Here is a 19,413-nt window from a genome sequence, read left to right on the forward strand (position 1 = left end):
TTTTTAAAGACTTACTTTTTCACTTTGGGGTATTTCATCTCTGAAATAGCATTGGTAGCATCTGTCTGTCTCTCCTTCAAGTGCTGTGGCCACATATTATCCACCCAGTCGACTAAGTCCACCTGAAAGGCCACCAAAATCAACTGTTAGCTCCTGAACACATGGTAGGACATATTCTTGTTGGCTAAAACTCCTCCAAGTGACAGCAGCAGATGCTCACAGACAGGGAGAACCTTGCTCTTCAGCAAAAGTCCTGTGCACACAACTTGTTAAGGTGCAGCATTTCATCACCACAACTCAAGCCCTTAAAACACAGGGGAAGGAGAGTTTTACAATCAGTTTACCTGAGTGCACATTCTGTCTCATGGGCACCTGTGAGCACCTTCTCTTGTACTGTCTGTGGCATTTTTGTAGCCAACAGCCTAGAAATTGCATTTATGAACATTAAAATGCAGACATAAAAGGGATTATACGATGCTAATACCTTCAATTTCAAGGAGGAAATAGGACTGATTCCATCAATATCACAGCTGTATGTGAAAACAAAACTTGCTTACTGCCCTGATTCTGAAATAATTCCCACATTCTGATATTGCAACCCAGAGTTTACACAGCAGGGAACCTAAATCAGGTATTTCTGCCTTACACGGGCTCAAAACTCTGCAGGATTCAAGGGAATATCTTATACAAATACATGGGAGCTGACCTTAGATACTGGACCTCCACAACGCCCTCTCTTCTACTCCCATGGGAATGCAAATCTCTCTTTCAGTGATACCTAAATATTCCTGGTTTTACAAACAACTGTGCACTCAGGCTATTTTAAACAGCTATGAAATGACCATTTACACGTGATAACAGGTACCTAACTGTGTATTTCATCTCTAAGCACCCAGGAAATTTGCACAGATGTTTTAAAAGCTCGCTGAGCACAATGTGTTTGGGAAAACCGGGATCAATTGAACACAAGAAATTCCCCAGAGCACCTTCAAATTGCCCGCTAAGTGTCTGAATGACAGCAAAAATCTGAATGAACTTCTAAATATGTGTTTAATATTCAAATTTGTGATCTGTGTGTAAAAGAACAAAGGAGTCTAGTTAAGAATTACTTCTACAAATCAGCAATTAGAGCTGCCATCTATCTGTGACCTGTTCAGGACGAAGTGTGGTGTTTATATTGTCTTGGGTAAGAGATGTCCCCAGCAGAAAAAAACTGCTGCTGTAACTGGAAAAGGACTTAGAAATCAGGTAAAAAAGTGTCTTAGCTTACACCCAGCTACATGCTAGCGTAGCACACATGGCTACATTTCAGAGATAAATTAAATAATCTTTACTAAGAAGGTCACAGTTTCATGATAGTGACTTCATCGGGAATAAAATCACAAAAGCCCTCTATCTTTAAAAAGTATGTAAAAATCTACCCCCTTCCACTACTGCCAATTCTGACATAGCAGTGATTACACTGATTTAATTATGTAAATATTTCTACATTTAACAATTGTGTTTCCAACTTTTTTGCTTTGGGAGCCCCCTGAACATTTTTTAGGTAAAAGGAGTGTTCATATATAATGAATCCAAGCTTCCTGATAGTTTAAACTTCCTTAGAGGAGGAAAAATACTAGATGGGTATTTAATTTTGGATGAATTTCCCCTAAATACCTTGAGAGGAACTGTGTATCAGTGCAAATTGCATGATTAACAGCTCATCAGGTACCTAATTCCTGTAAATTAAGTTCCACTGTCAAGGAGACCAGCTTTCTACTTGGCTAAAAATGAGATCCTGACACTAAACGAGCAGGAGTTCCGGGCACTTCCCATCACCTTGTTTAAAGTCCCTGATTTATTTCTGGGAAGAAGCTGCAATAAAGCCCATCACCAGGGGCTCCCTTACCACGTTGGGGCGCTTGACAATGTTCTCCAGCTTGGTGTGACTGAACTCCAGGCTGATGACGTTGTAGAGCTTCTCCCGCTGGGCCTCTGGGGTCTCGTAGTACCTCACAAACTGAGACATGCTCATCTCAACTCCCCTCTGTGTGTTCACATCCATCACATCCACGATCCGGCGGCTTCCTGCAAACACAGCGGCAACCTCAAAACATCTGCCTTGCCTTCATTTATGTATCTATACAGACATGTATGTATGTTATTTTATATATCTATCTATATATATCAGTTCTCAGGGACTGCAGGGAAACTGCAGGAAAAGAGGATGAGACCAGTACCAGCCCTTCCATGGCTCCTAAGAAGCTCAAAAAGTGAGCAAGGAGCTAACTTGGAACTCGACTTTTTGCCCAATATGACACTGAACAAGTCACCTGGCTCTTCACGGAGATGGAGAGAGCGGTTTCCTCCTTTATGTGAATTGATGTGAGAAGTACATTAAAAACTATGAAGAAGTAATACAATATGGTAGCAGGGGGCAGGCAAGACAAATTGCTCTCCAAATCATACTGCAATTTTCTAAACATCCATATGTCTCTCAAGATGCTTTTACTCAGGTACAAAAACTATCCACAAAGAGCAAAAACTGCCTTGCATCACTGGATACTGTAAACTGCTGAATATTCCCAATTCCAGTGGATGAAAGCACTAAATGCCATAGAGGAGTGAGCCCCCACTTTGGATCTCTCAACAAAAACTACAAGCCTTACTTTCAGCTCCTCGAGTGGCAGACATACAAGTCTCATTAGCACCAGAATGTTGAGCAGCAGTTTTAGTCGAGCCTTCAGCTTTACACAGATTAATCCACAATCTTCTCTTCGGCCAACTGGAAGGTTTCACCTCTCCCAGCAATTTCATCATCCTAATTAGCAGTTCATTTGTGTGTGAGTGAACAGGAGCCCATGAGAGACATGCCTCATTTCCAGGAGAGGATTCCAGCAAACAAACTCGCAAAGCTTCCAAAAAATCTCTCCAAAACAATTTTCACCGCCAAAGAAATAACTCAAAATAAATTGCATTAATACAAAATGTAGGGCTGCGATGCACCATCAGAGGGAATTATTAATAATTACAGCACCTGGTCTATCGTGTGCTTGGGAGCAGTATTTCAGTAAGAGTAATAGCTTGGATTGCTGCTCTCCATTACAAACATCCTTAGCCCCTGATAGCAATGACAGTGACAGATGTGATAATGACTCTGCAAAGGAACTCAAGACCATAAAGCCTTGAAATCAAAAAGAAAAATTTATATAGTGTAAATCTGGACTAGTCCCACCAGCCTGTCAGTCAAACTCCTCATTCCAAGGCCAAGGAACAGGAGCCCATCCTTGGGCTGGGCTTGGGACTGTCTGGAGTGTTGCCACCTTGAGGCAGGATGGAGAGAGTTTAGTTATGTGTGAAAAAGCACAAGAGTCCTTAAATTTGGCATCTGCATGTTTGAAACAACATACATAAAATCTAGTTACGGGTTGGAGGGTTTTGTTGTGTTTTTTTTTTTTTTTTTAACTGTAAGCTTTACTATCCAGGGGAATGGTCTTTTTTCAATTCCACAGGTTAGCAGCTTGGGGTGGAGTCCTGTTAAACAAGCCCCTAATGAAAGCCATCCTACTCCCTGCTTCCAGAGCCTGGGATCAAAGCAATGGCTACAGCCCAGAGGGGTTGAGGACACAGATACTGAAAGATTAGCCCATCTGAAGGGCTGTGTGGCTGAGCCTGGGTTCTGCCATATTTTAGTCTAGGTCGGATCTCATCTTTGCTGGAAGCAACCTTGTAGAGCCTCTCAATTATCCTTTCCAAAAGAAAAATCAGCAGTTACCTGATGAATTAAGAGTATGAGGAGCAGTTCAATAGCAGGTTTGTTAAATGAACACGATTATCAATTACAGGCAGAAGAGCTTAAGATTTGAATTGATAATCTCTTGACTTCCAAATTAAAGAGTAATTTGAGGGGATGTTTTTCTCTTAAGCCACAGTACTGTCAAACAAGTCCATACATAATGATTCTTGGAGTACTGTTCACAGAATTTGAGATGTATAATTACAGGTTCACATCCTGGTGTTCACTGCCCACTGCACAGCAGCTCTGGCTCACTGCCAGCTTTATCTCTTCTGTCCTGAAAAGATTCAGCTCTTTCTTCTATCTCCTGTTCCTAGTACAAGGTGGAAAATATCATCTAGGAGAGTAAAGAACAAGGGAAAGAAGCACACAGAGGCTCCAAAAAGTGATGGCAGGCTGAGAGATCACAGGCTGGATTTCTGAGCAGCTCCACACACATTTTACCACGATCCATGTCTGTTAACCAGTTCCTAGGCATCCCCTTATCACACTCTCACTGTGTTCTCAGAGAAGGGACCCCACTCAAGCAGGCCTGGGGCAGCCCAGCAGGTCCCAGCAGGACCTCAGTGACCCTGGCAGCCTCTCATCCTCTCTCCCACCTGTCCCTCACTTCAGCTCATCACCCACTGGACATGGATTAACAGACACCTGGAGCCCTGGCAGTCTCTCACTGCTGACAGGGGAAGCTTCAGTGCACTGTGCACCACTTCACCCTTGACTTCCCTGGATGTTTTTCCAATAGAGCTCTGGACTGGGCAATGTGGGATTAAGAGGCACTGCTTCATCTCTGGCAGCAGATGTGACTCAGAGGCGGAGTGGTGATGCTGGGGGATTTTACAGCCTAAAGAAACATCTTCCTCTCCTGCTGCTTGCTCATGGAGCACAAGTGAATCCCCAAAGGATGACAAAGACAGTAACTAAGAAACAAGCTAGTGCCATCTCTGACAAGAGGAACAGACAACAGCAAGAAGGAGACAAGAAGAATCAATTGCAGGGATGTAAGTTGGGAAAAAAAATCCATCAGGATGAGCTGCAGAAGAACTATGCTTTGCTTAAAACCTTAAAAACATATCGAGTTGCTCCAGCCCATGTATTAGTAAAATCCCCATTAAGTGGACAATAGCATATATATATATATATATATATATATATATATATAAAAGTTCCCTTTATTTAGAGGCCTAATAACCAAGACACTGTAAAGATTCTAATAGATTGAATTGTACAACATTTCCATATGCTGTAATATAATTTTTTTTTTTTCACATAGAAATGAACATCTGGAGGAAAAATGACTTGTGCAGGGTCCCTGCCTCCCATTGCCCACCCTGGACAAATTGGTTTGGTACAGAGAGTGGATCTCCTGGGCTTCTTGGTAAAACAAGAGCAACAGGGAAGCAAACCTTGTCCCCTTGTCAGAGAGAGAACTGCCCTCGAGGAATGCATGCTACACAGGCATCTTCCCTGCACCAGCAAACGATTTCCCAAATCACAGCTCACCAAGCCCACCCCAGACACTTCGGGAATGATGGGTTCAAGCTCTGAAGTCATTCAGCAAAGCTCTTGTTGCTCTCCCCTGCAGAGTTTGCACCCACATGCACCCACATCCCGTATAAAATATTTTAACAATTTTCCAGCGAGGGAACAGGGAATGGGAAATGCTGGGATTATAAGTTGTCCAACAACTGCCATTTTTTATTTCCAACAAGCAAAGCACTGCCTTCCCCTGCCTGAGCTTCAGGTTATCCAAGCTGCCAGACTCCAGGCTTCAGCATGGCCCATCCTTCTCCATAACGAGGATTTAGCATGGATATTTGGAGCAGTGGAAGCAATGCAAACATGAACCACACAGCAGAGTATGAGAAATGCACAGGAGGTGTGAATCAGAGCTGCAAATGACACCAGAGTTTTCTAGGCTGTGGTCTCTGCTCCAGCACCAGCAAGAAAAGGTGCAACTCCCCCACAGCAGAGGAAAGAGGAAATGTCCTTTCTGTAAGAATGATTATCAAGCCTGTCCATTAAGAGGATAAAGCTACCTTGGGGAATTATTTTAACCCTCTGTGGCTGAATTGAGATCTGTGCTGAAGGTACAATATAGTGTTGACAACCAGAAACCAACCTCCAACGCCGAGAGACCGGCCCGCTGGTCCTGCCTTATATTTATGCTTCTTATGAAGAAAAAAATCCTTGGTTTGTAAAGCAGGATTTTTGGCAGAGCCTCAGGAAATCTGCCAGCCTCGCTAGCGGGTTAATTGTACCTAAAGACTGAGGCTTTGACTTGCATCCCAGTTAATCCCCCCGGAGCTCCCGGAGCTGGAGGCACGTATTCTTCTGCTGCCCATGGGAGACTATTATGATATCCCCCGCTAACTGGGAGGGATGGGAATCCGAGCAGAAAGTCCTTGCTCAAGTGGAGCTATTCCCGACATTGCCTGCATTTCGGAGCGAGGGTACGAACAAGTTAAGAGGCGCGTCCCGATCCCATCGCTCTCAGTGCCACCAGAGGGCACAGAAGAACAAAGGGAAGCCAGCCCGGGCGTCGCACACAGCTCTCCCCACCACTCCTCGCCCAGCACCTCCGCAGCACCCCAGGGCATCCCCTCCGCAGAGCTCTGCCTGCCTCCTCCCCTCGGCCAGGTCTGTGTCCCCAGCGCCCGTCTGGCCGTGCGGCAGGAGCCCTCTCAGCGGGGTCACAGCATCTCCTCCTCACGGAGGGGTAAAACTGCCACGAAGCTCCCCCTCCGGCCCCTCTGCAGCTTCATCGTTTGATATCAAAGTGCCGAATCGCCATAAGCCGCGGGAGGAGCTGTTGGCACGCACCAAAATGTGTGCAGGGCATGGCCACAGGGACAGCCGGTGCAGCCCCTTCTGCCTTGGTGCTACAGGACTGGGCTGGAGAAAGGGGCTCGGGCATCGCGTGTTTTAGTGGCATTATATGGAATTAATCAGTATCCTTACACCTATCCAAGCCATAATTTTTTGTGATTCTTAGAAGCTTCAGACAGTGAAAAGCTCATTAAAAAAATTCCTTATACAAAGAAGCATTTTACTTCTAATTTTTATACAGTATCCCAATGCATTAACCTGTAGTATAAGAATACTCCAGGTGGCTGAAAACACAGAGCACACAAATAACAATTATAGAAAGAAAAATACTACAAGGTCCAAGAAAAGTGGGATGGGATATAACTTTGGTGAAGATTTTATGGTTTATTTATTGTTCACATTTTTTTAAAGACCATTAATAATTTCCTAAAATGTCTCAAAATAAAATATATCTAACAGTAACAATATAGAAAAATGTTATAAAAATTATAACCTTTCAGTCCTCTGAAACCTCATCATCAGCCCATAACGAGGAAAACTTGACTTCCTTCATACTTTGCAACTAGGAAATGGGAGAAGACCTTCAACTACACTCACACTACCAATCAACATGTGCACTGTACCAGCAGTCCTGCAGCTCCCCTCTGGTCTAGAAGGGTATCTGAAGGTGTCAAAGGGTTGCAACACCCCCACACATCTTGTACCCACACTTATGAGAACATCTGAAGACATATATAACTGTGATTACATCAAACCTCCAAAACATGCTGGTATTAATATATATATTTAGGTAAAGGCACGACACTTGAAGGTAGTTTTGAACTAAGTTATATTATTACACTAAAGCATATCAACTACCATAAAATATTTAGGATTTTGGGTGGGATCACTCCAAAATAAGACAGCTCATTTCTAGTTTGGATGAGCTAAAGCAGAGGATGCTTATTGCAGAAACACAGTGTGACTATGGGGAGTTAATATAAAACAGCTATTCTGCTTGATTTTTCCACATGGACAATTCATCTTTAAATCCACCTGTAGACAGAGGCTTTGAGATGCCCATGACCACACCAACACATCACTTCCATTTCACTTTCATGTCCTGACATCATGGAAATACATTCTCTTGGAGGTTGTACTTTTGTGGTAATGTTCATTCAAAGCAGATTTATTGCTGTTTATATCTGGACATGAACATGACTGTTTTTAGCAAAACTGTCCCAGTTTAACTAAGATTCTTTTTAAAAGACTTTGCCTGTGTTAGGCAAAGGACAAACTTAAAGAGAGCTCAAACAGGAAGTTCAGCTCTAAAAATAGAACTGGTTCTTCTTCCAAAATGGCAAGTCAGCGGACGTGCTAAACATAGGCAAGTGAGTGTTATAATATTTCATTTTTACTTCTGGGAGAAAAAAAAAAGTATAATGAGAGAATATCAAATGCCTTCTTTTTATTTATTTTATTACACAGAAACCCTAATCATGGCTCAAAGCTCACTCACCTGGCACTTCTGATGCACAGAGCTCCAGTGGAAACTTATGACAGAGGTGGAAGGCTATATCCATCACAGCTTAGCCCAGCACTGGTTTGTGCTGAGAGCTAAACAAGCACCAAAAAAAAATTTAAAAAAAAAATGTATATATATTCCTCCACCTTTCTACAGGGGAGAAAGACAGTGTGAGTTTTCTGCCAGTTCAACTTCCTGAACCACCTCAATATGGGAAAGAGGAAAGCCTGTGCCAGCACACAGGAGGGGATGGGAGAGCAATGCCACAAGTGAGGAGAGAAGGAAGAGAATGAGCAGGATGCCAGTTTAGAGTTGTTTAATTGGTATGGCAAAAAAAGCAAATTGTGGGATGCAATAGGGAGCACAAGGAACAGCGACACTTCCCCTGATCACGGGGAAGCAGCAGCAAAGCTAGAGGCCAGTTTAGATGACAAAGAGATGGTCTGGCACCAGAGCCTGGTATTGGTATTAGAGGGAAAAGTTTCTATTTCCAGTCTATCAGGAACACTGCGTAAGTTTTAACCTGTCTGCCCTAGGTCCTGGTTTCATGATGCAAACTGTTCACCAATACTCAAGAAACTGATGAGGTTTAAATAATTTTTTTTAAGTGGGGTCAGCTCCCTGCCTACTTCCCAGCACAGTTCCACAAAGATCAGGGGAAGGATGTGCAGGCAGCACCGGTGCTGGGGGAAATCCCAGGGTGACACCAACCACAGCCCCAGCTCCCTCCTGCTATTACAGACTGCAGCTTTTCTTCTTAAACAATAAGCTGTTTAAGAGGCACAAAACCAGTTAGTGATAAGTGAAGCAACATCCTCTGAAAGTCTGCAATACAACACTTTAATAGACAGAGATTTCCACTTTATTTATGCACTTCTCCACCTTAACACTGGTGGATGCCAAAGTCCCAAAGGGTTCCTTCAGAGCTGCTACAAACCACTTCAGTTTTCAACAAATTAGAGCCCTCAGACTGTAGGAAAATCACTAATGGAACCTTCACTTGAAAAAAATCCATTCAGAAACTTTGCTGTCTAGTTACTAATTTTAATTCTGCCCAGGAGAGAACACAGTGCAGCTCCACAATTTTGTAGTTCTTCCTAGCCCTGGGCTAACGTGGAGGAGGTCAGAAATCACATTAGGCTGTCTGACTGACATATGGAACTGCTGGTGTCCCACAAAGAAGCGATAGATTCCATGGGAAATAAAAAAAAACCCACCTGTCAAGTCCTACTGGTCCTGTTTGCAGCAACGTGTGCTTTTCTCTCTATCACTATTGGTTCATGGCTGGAAAGAGTATCCTAAGAACACTTGCTTGAGTCTGGAAGGATTTACCTGTACTTCCTCACAAACTTCCATGGAATTAGGGGATAAAACAAGATCTGTACAGTACAGCAGCCTCCTCAAGGAAAGAGGGATACAGAGAAAACGGGAGAGGTCGCTCAAGGGAAAAGAAAGAAAAAAGTACAAAGACAAAAGGATGAGCCAATAAACCTTCAGTGCTGTACTTTGGAAAGAGAAACCTGCTAGACAGAATTGGAATCAATCATTTCAGTGAAATAGCACATTATATTTTATTCTATTTTACTTTTATTGTCCAGATGTTTCCTCTTTGCAGTACTCAAATTTGAAAATAAATGCAGCAGCTAGGAGTCTGTGCAGTTCATACCAACAGTACTTATAAACCCCTTTGTTGACAGACCATTGGTTCAACTCCATCTGAGCTCACAGACACTGGGAAATTATAATTTTCAGTGGTAATATTTATTTGCTGATTTTAGGCCTGACTTAGCACATTTCCCAGTTTAGAGCATGAAGCACGTCGACAGGCCCGACAGCATGACTGTGAGCAATTTGGAACTTGACTTTTAAAACAGAGCATTTTTTAAAAATAGTGCAAGTTTTTAAAACAAGCTTTGGTCACAAAACAACATGACGGAGGAAACAATTTATTTTTATGGACTGGATCTCAAACACATGTTTCTGAATAACATCTGAGACAAATCAGTGGGGCCCCGATGAAAGCTGCTTTCTGATGCTCCATTTTTCCCTTTGGAAAGTTTGTAGGCAGGTACATAACCCAGTTCCCTGAAAACACAGGTTTTGGGTTTGTAGCCTCAGATCAATAGGAATAGCAGTGACATGTAATTATTTTACAGTCACTAGTGAGGAACATCCAAGTTCAGCCTCCTCCTGCAGGGAGCCATCCTTATCTCCTGCTTCAAGGTGCTCTTGGATCTCCTGCTCCTCTCAGCTGTCAGACACACATAGGTCTCTTGTGGATCTGAGTCCCTTAATGAACTCAGGGTGTGACCTGCAGGGTCCAGAGGCTGAGGTACCCTCAGTCAGAATTCTCACACGTTCACAAGTTGGTTTAAAACTACACAGACATTGGCCTTCCAAACTATGGATGTTTCTTTAACTCAGTTTTCTTAATATTCCAACAGTCCCACTTACATGAAAAGCAAAAAAGCAGAACTCAGGGAGCAGGCTAGGCACAGATCACCCAGTGAGGCACAAGACCCCGTGAGAAATAAGAGGAGAAATCTTACAATGAATGGAAATATTTCATCCAAGTACCTCCCCTCCCATAAGATCAGTAATAACTCCTCTCCCCTAGAAGAGCCTGGCCCAGTGTGTTTTGAAAAATGCATTATTTGGGTCCCAGGAGCAGAGCACAGACCTCACTGCTTCCTCCTTGTCCCTCCACACCAGACTCCTGGAGACACAGCAGTTAATGACTCCTGACTCAGCTCTTCTGCTCTTCCCAACCTGGCATTCCCATTCACAGGACAAATCCCCACACCAGGGGAGAACCATACATCTTAATCAAGACTTAGATGCAAGTCTGGGGGCAGACTTTTGCACTTCCTTTGAGCAGCCAGTTTAATTTTGGGAAGTGCTCCTTACAACAGAGCCTCTCTAATGAGCCTCCCTCCTAACTCCTCTCGGTCTCCAATTTCACAACTTCCTTGAAACAAATGGAGCGTTGCTCTATAGAAAAAGCAACACTGGGTCCCTATTCAGCAGAAATGATGGAAAGTTTTCTGAGCTGCAGTGTGTGGCTGCTTTGTCCTTCTTTTGTATCTACATGGCTAATTTTCTTTCACAGGATGGAGAACTGTACATTGATTAAGACAAAATTTCCCCTACTTGCCTGTGGACCACACTACGAGCCTCTCGACTTGCTTTGTAGTTGGATGTGAATTCAACCATGATACAATTTTCAGAACAGATCAATTTGAGAGGAGCAGCAAACGCGCAAGGGGAATGAACCAAAAAATCACTAGGAAGCAGCTACTCAGGGACACTTCTCTGATTTGCTTTAAGCTTTTTTGAGTAGCTGCTAACAAAAAGCTGAAGGTTTGCGCAGCCAGCTCAGGGACCATTGTGCTGACACACCACAAGAAATGCATGCTGATGTAAAAGGAGTGTTTTACATGGTCTCTGCCCTCCCTCCTGCCTTTACCCACCTGACCTGCAGTCACCACCAGCACCACAATTTTCTCTTCCATGGAAACACTGCTTATGATTCTTGATTCAGTACTGAATGAAATTTATACATGTGTATGTGTATACATCTATAAATGTGTGTATGGATTTTAATAGGTATATAAAACATTTTATAAAGCCAGAATAATTATTACCTATAATGTTTATATCTCTTTCTATTCCTTTTTCAATATCACCTGCTTCCAGAAGCATGGATTAGGGGGGCTCTTGTCTCTCTGTAAAGTACCTGGCATACATATTCCCATTTTAACTGGAATTCCTGGGAACTACAGCAGTGTGTGTATTTAAGAGAACAAAAATGGCTGGATGAAAGATGCAGAGCCTCACATAGCTTATGGCTGTTAGGTACATTTGATGGGCAATAATCCTTTCTGTCCCAACTGAATTTAAATTATTTACATCAGCCTGCTGACATTAACTAGTCAGGGAACTTGTTCCTCCCCACCACAGTCCCTGCACAAAGAGGCCACGGCTTCCTACATTCACTATGTCATTTACAGTTTACAGGAAAACTAGATACTGAGACTCCCCATATTCTGATTTTAGCAGATCATTTCACTTTTCTGCCTGATTCCTACCTGGGAAAACAAAGCCACACTTTTTACTGTGCACCATCACACTGCAGAATTGCAGTTCCTCTTAGAATGAGGAAAATGTCGCAATACTAAACTTCACAAACCTTGCTAAGGGCTCTCTCCTATGGGAAAAAAAAAATCTAAACAGCAGGGAAATACTCCTTTGCAGGTCTGATTTCATCCACTGATGTTAATGAAAGCTCAGATCTTCACTCCAGTGCACTATGATGCACTTAGTGAATAAACCATGAGCAGATGTGTAACAGCACACAGCATCTCCTCCAGAAATTGTCAGCAGGATGAGGAAAGGCTGACCTGCACTTGCAGTGCCAAGCGCCCCCCTACTTATAGGACTTTTCCCTTGAAAATATCAGGGATTTAATGATGTAACTTATTCTATTATCTTGCTCCACTGACACCATGATTATAAACTCATAGTTGAGGCAGAGCTCTTCACACATATTTCTTTAAACAGTCAATTTGCAACAGAAATTTTTGGCTCAGCTCCTGTTCTTTTGGTGTTTCTAATGAGAAGGCAAATCCCAGCAATAATAAAGTATTTCTTCAGCTACTCCCACCAAAGAAAGCAACAGGATATGTAGAGCCTTGGTTTTCTTTTCACCCTTTGTCTTGAGATCAAAGCCTGCTGCCAGGTCTTTAGGGATTTGGCAGAATCACAGGAATCAAATATTGAAACGATCTATTAGGTCACATCTTGTGCATCATCTTCTTGGGCAGATGAAGATTGGTCTTTGCAACAGTTACTGGAGCTTGCTTATATTTGCTCTTTACTGCCATACCTCAATGCACAAATTGTATGACAATAAAAGCTTTCTGCTTTCAACTTTTCTTGGATTCTTTATACACCGAAGTCTTTCATTGCAGTTTGTGAACACAGCAACCAAACATTTCCTATGCTTGTGAGCATCAGGGCCCAGTCCAGTCTACAGCATCAGATTTTAATAGCAAATTGCATGACTGATGACACATCCTCTGCTGCTCCTACACTTTTTTTCTTAAATTCTATAAATAAACCCATAGTGAGTAAGTTAAATAAAATCAATCAGTGAGTTGATGTCAGTTGTTAGACCACCCCATGAATAGTCTAAGTCCTGTACTTGCACTGTTCCCACTGATACAATGCCTGGCTGGGCACGGTGAATTCCATAGGACAATGCTGCTGATCCTACAGAAGTGACCGCTGTGGTCACAACTTTAACCTCTTCAGCCCAGAGATCACAATAACCCAAAGTCTCTTTTCTTTCTTACAATCCTCAGCATGTCTGAAATCTCCCCTTTTGCCACCTGCTGGGATTGCAAGCTCCACTTTGGGGGTGCACAACAAATACCTACCCTGGCACACACAAAGCTACACCAGCCCAGAGAGGGAAGAGATGATGCACATCACAGACCCAGCACCACTTCCATTCATTTCATTTTTTAGTTACTTTATTTAGGTGTGAGCGTAAAAGCTGGGACTCAATAGCCTTAGGCTGTGGACCTCTGGCAAGCAAACTGAAAAGAGGTCAGCTAAAAATTAGAAATAAATGCAAATACATCCAGACTGGTCACTACTGTTTAGAGAGAGAGAGACACTGTGCTCATGCAGGGCCTGCACCCCTACCCACAGAGCTCCTGGGCAGACTGGGACAACCCAGGGAGACAAAGGAAGTGCAGAGTCACAGGGGGAGGCACTGCAGATGCCACAGAAAAGCAGATACTCCTCTAAATTCAATCTGTGGTGACCCAAGAAAACCTCTAAAAAAACCCAATAAAAAGAAATAATCAGAGAAAGAGCAAGGAGCTCAGAGTGATAGACTGAGGCACACATCCATGAGCACTTCGTCTTTCTCTCTCCCTTACATGGTTCACAGCTTCCAAAAGTAGTCAGGGCTGCCAGCTTCAGATTGTGTGACGTCCATCAAGGACAATATAAAGACAAAATTCAAACAAATGACAAAATGGAATGCTTTGGTTTTCTGACATCAAAGACTGAAACAAATGACTGCATTCAGTCCTTGAATTCAGGAGTGGCAAAGGCTGGAGAGGGTCCACAGTGACCAGGGAAGCCCTGGCTTTCAGCAGCTTGCTGAGCAAGGCAGTCACCTTTCTCCTTGCTCAGCCCCAGGCAAGCAATTCCCCTTGTTCTGCAGAGCACTTGCCATAAAACTCTCACACATGTACTTATGTGCAGAGGGTGGAGCTGACAATCTGGGAAAATACACTTTTGCTTTTCTGCCCATCTATGGCAGGCACACCTGCAGAAATGACACCAAAGTTTTTGTGCAGATGTGGCAGATGTTTAAGGACACTCGAAGAGGGCCAATGACCCTCAATCAAATTTTAAATCAGCTTATGAGGAGACGACAGTGACATTCTGCCCTTCAGATTTAGCAATCAAATCTACCTTATGCAATGAAATTACAAAGCTTAAGAGTTATTAAATTACAACAGAGCTTTACATCTTTCAAGAGTTGTCTCAAGTTCCTGAGCAGGCCAGGAATTCCCTTCCACTTCTCCATTTGTATTCTTGGCTCACAGCCATTTCAGACATGAGACATTTCCAACTGCTGAAATTAATCCATCAGCTCAGGTTTTACAGAGCATCCAGGATATGGTTTGTATGGAGGTGGAAGTCTGGCTCTGGAAAGTAAAGCTCCTGTAAGGCAGAGTGTTTCATGCACACACATTGCACATGGGTGCACAATCAGGCACTCGTGTCAGAAACAGGAGGTCATGAACATCACCAAACTGAATTACAGCTGGTTACTGCATTTTTTTAAGCCAGGAAAATCCATCAAGCAATGTCAATGTTTCTTTGGAAGTCTGACAAAAGACTGACAAATAGACACCTAAGCTCAAGTAAAGAAAAACAACAATCAACCCATCCTTTTTTTTATTCTCCTTATTATTGCCACAGAGCAGAGTTTTCAAAGGGAGATTTAAAAGCTTGTTGTTATTTCCCTGTGACTTTTAGGTTCTCCCCTGTGAAGATGGTACAACAGTCACGTTAGAAATAGAAAGTAAGATTTCAGCAGAGTTTGGGACTAAAGGCTCATTAACTTCCCATGGAATTTATGTGCTTTGGAAAAAGCCAGCACCATGTCCTTAAAGGGTTCTGTAACAAATGTACTTCCCCCAATTCAAAGAAGAAAAGAGAAGAAATGAGAGGTTTAAAAAGCACCAGCAAACTATGATGATGAGCATTTAAAAAGCCAACAAGTTTACACAGAACACAACATTTTTCAGACTGTGTTCTCTCTCTATTGACTCCCACACACAATCAGATGCAGAGAGTTATGATCATTCAATTTCACATTCACCAAACATCCTTCCCTCCCCAGGTTCAGCAAGGATTGAATAAGTTTTGAAAATACCCTGCATTGGAAATGCAGACCTGGAGGTTCAGGAAGATCTGAGGGATCTGCTAAAAAAATGTGGGGACAACGACATATCAACATCTCCAGTGACAGGAGATGCTAATAAAACATGACTTTTTTACGTCCTTTATTTGAACATTAGATAGCGAGTGTAGCACAAGTAACCTAAAACTAGAAAAAAATATCAGCCATGATATGCTATAGGAAGATGCTCACTAGTGTTTCCAGAAATAGTGAGTAGATAATTTTAAAATTTGGCATGGAGACAGGAATTCCCCATGTGCTCTCAGTGTCAATGTGGCTGTTCCACCCAGCACAAATTCCACAGCGAGAAAAACGATTTGCCACAAGAACTGTGATTTTTCAGGTACAGCTCACAGTCCATTTCCCAAATATTTTAGATCTTTTTAATCAAAGTTTCCACCTGTGATGCCAAAAGTCATCAGCTGTATTATAAAAAGGGCAGGTGACAATGTTCTGGACCACATTATGGACTCAGCACAATGACTCCAAAGGGAGTTTGCCCAAACATGATATAAAAGAACCCATGATGTGATATCTGGCCAAGAGCAGGTACAGGGATTGCTGATCCAGCTGTGAGCAGGCACGCTCTTACATTAAACTTAATGTCAAAGTTAATTACAAATGTTATTTCTGCTCCATTGTTTCATAAACGCAACTTTATTTATAAATATCCTCCCGCTTTGCTGGCCATGTACACAGGAATCTCCACCCCCTAATACTTCAAAGGACATCAATCTTGAGGAAATGCAACTCCCACACTTTGACTGTTATACAGGAAAAACACTGTTGTTATGCAACACTACGTTGTTCCAAAACATCTCTAGCGTCAGACCCTCAGCTCCAGCAGCCTCAGAGAGAGAAATGGTAGTTTATCAGCAATGGAACAAGTTCAGAAAACTGCAGCAGGGTCCAGATAATCACAGGGTTTATGCACAAGGCTCCTCCACAGCAAAAATTTGGTGGTTTTTTTCTGCAAATTTGCACATGCAGGCATTTAGGAAATCCATAAAATTTAGGAGTTGATTTCCTAATTTAATGCAGATTGACCACCAAATAGCACTTCCCACACTACTTCCAAAACATTTTCTCCCAGATATTTGGGGCTTTTTTCCCTGAGCTTATAAATGGTCATAAATTAAGCAACATTGCTGAGTTGTTTGTGAAGGAAGGTTATCAGAGATAACCCCTCTCTCACTGATAACCCCAAGTGAGCAGAAATGAGGCACAAGTTCCTCTCCTTTGTTTTTCTTAGCTACATCTTTTCCAGGCTTTATATTCCTATTGACTATAAAACTCAAAGAGTAATTTAAAAAAAAAACCTTGTATTTCAGAATGCAGCATCTGAGCTAATTTTAAAGATAAACTGCTGCCACAAGACAGGTAAATAAACTGAGTAAATTCTAACTAGCAGGAATGTAGTTAAAAATCTCCAAGAAGGACTGCAGCCAACACATCCAACATCCAGCTTGCTCCACAGCGACGACTTCATGGAGTGCAGGATTACTATTCAGCAACAATTTCAGATAACAATAAATAACACACCCATCTGCAGTAAAAACAGATTTCAAAGAAACAGACAGTATAATCTCCTACTCAAGACGTAGCTTTTCTTAGAGTTAAAAAACACTAATTTTGCAAAGATTGCTAGGAAACATTTGATGGCAGTCACCACTTCTCTGGTTTGTGTCTCATCAAAAGCCAGGCAGTTTGCAAGGCTTTGTGCTCAGCCTCTCTTTACAACCTTCCCTCAAAGCAGCAACCTGGCCTGACACTGATAAATACTGTGGGGATAACAGAGGCAAAAGGTGATACAGCTCCAGTCACACCTTTTACAAACAGATGCTCTACAACAGATTTAAAAATAAAAAAAAAAAAAAAAATAGGAACTCGATCAATAGAGCTGCTGCTTTGCAGGATCACAAAAGTGTTTGTAGGACACCTGTTAAGAGCAAAAGCATTCCCTCCCTTCCAAATGGCCAATTATCCAGCATGAGATTGGAGTCCAGTCAGCACAACTACTAATTAGGGTTCTCCCAGCCTTTTTAATTTACAAATTGCTTCTCCGTGCCTTCTCCCAGATTCCGAGAGTTATCACAAATGTCTACAAACACAACTGGACAAGTATTTAAAAGCAATTCTGTTCTGTATAGAGTTAATCCAGTGCATTCAAAATAACTCACCCACTAATAGCTTCACATCTCTAACGGTGAAATCCGGGTCAGGCATTCTGTAATTAGCAAAGAAAGCAAAGTTAAATACTGTCAAGATAAGTATGGGTACACTCTCTTTACCATAATAAAGGAGAAATAAATGTATGGTGCTCTTTGTCCATAGTGCAGGAGGTGGAATCAAGCAAGGCCTCTCTGAAGTGTGGACAGTGCAAGTTTTAATGACACACATGACATCTTTGCTTTGGTAAGTGTACAGCAATTTTTCTACTCACAATGAAAGAGAATAAGTGTCTTTTTGAGCACTTTTTATCAGCACCAGAATAGGAGAGAAGGGAAGGGGTTGGGAGCAGTTTCAATAAAATCCTAAATATTTATAGTTTGTTAAGCAACTCGTGGTGCTCCATGTCTGTTCCCCTGGGTGAGCATTATCACACTTGCCAAACTGAGGCACAGAGCAGTAAAACAACCTGCTCAAAGCCACATCATCACAGGTTGGAACCATGGCTTGGAAATAAAATATATTAAAACAATAAAATTAAAGCCCTTTTATTTTAATGACTGTTCCAAACCTCCTCGTCTGGCAGAAGACATCCCGGCTGTATTTGGTGGGTTGGGAAATTGTTCAATTCAATTTGGGCTAATTCAGAGCTAAATTAAATGGTAGCATAATTGGTTCAGGGATGTTGATGCATTTACAGGATCACTTCTAACACAGGCAATGTTTTAGGCAGTAATGTAATTAGTGAGTAGCCTGGTCCAGCAAGTGAGTTCTACATGTCAGGGAAAGAGTAAAATTCTGCAGCATAGAAACTGGATGGAAAAAGAAAACAAAAACAGTAGTGAGGCTTTAAGGGTGATTGACTTCATTTTACTGACAATATTTCACACTTCACATTGCACAAAAGCTGACTAAGGAATTGTAATTAAAAACAGCCCAGTGGGACGTGCCAGCTCAGTGCTCTGCCCCTCTTCTACTGCCCCGTGCTGAAGATAAACAATTTTCTCCTGGTCTCTTGACATAATTTAGTTGAAAATTAGAACAATCCAGCCCATGGGCAAACATGCAGAACAATATTTTTTTACTATTAGGAAAACACTGAAAGGTAAAGTTAAAAACCACATTTACTGTCATCCACATATCTTGAGAACTATTTGCCAAATCCTCTTTGTCCACTTTCTTTTACCCTTATCACCTTCCTCTGGTGGGATGCAGAGGCTGGATAGTATCTTTTGTTAGTTCTCTGCCAACCCTCACATCTTTGCATTTGGCTGTGAGGGCCTCACAGCTTTGGAATTCACTCCCTCTCTGGAATGAAACAGCCTGAATCTACTGACCTTCAGGGTTCATTCAGAGCTCATCTTTTCTTTCCAAGCACTAGAAAGTCAGAAGTAAGAGAAACAGGAACCATTTGTGGGCAACAAGAAGATGCCAGGCTTGACTGCAAATGACACAGCTTGCTTGTATTTGGTGTCAGAAACGTCCAAAAATTAGATAGGCAATCTTTTTCATATTTGTATAAATCAAAATAAAAATCAACCACAGAGATGAAGAACAAATTTAGCCCAGATGCATATGAGCAATTCTGTTCTTTCCAAGAGCTTCAGCAGCAGTCAGAAATAAACATTACTGAAACTTGAAGAATAC

General features: G+C 42.2%; 1 protein-coding gene across 6 annotated transcripts in view; it reads right to left on the minus strand.

Moving 5' to 3' along the window:
• KDM2B (lysine demethylase 2B) overlaps window positions 1-19,413 on the minus strand; it is a 107,141-nt gene that overhangs the window by 80,484 nt on the left and 7,244 nt on the right. For all 6 annotated transcript variants that reach the window (XM_068208460.1, XM_068208450.1, XM_068208452.1 and 3 more), the window contains exons 4-6: window positions 17,778-17,824; window positions 1,892-2,070; window positions 16-122 (exon numbers count right to left, since the gene is read on the minus strand). In XM_068208460.1, the coding sequence (XP_068064561.1) occupies window positions 16-122; window positions 1,892-2,070; window positions 17,778-17,824 (333 nt within the window). The remainder of the gene's footprint in view (window positions 1-15; window positions 123-1,891; window positions 2,071-17,777; window positions 17,825-19,413) is intronic.

Source organism: Anomalospiza imberbis, chromosome 18 (genome assembly GCF_031753505.1).
Source record: "Anomalospiza imberbis isolate Cuckoo-Finch-1a 21T00152 chromosome 18, ASM3175350v1, whole genome shotgun sequence".
NCBI lineage: Eukaryota > Metazoa > Chordata > Aves > Passeriformes > Viduidae > Anomalospiza > Anomalospiza imberbis.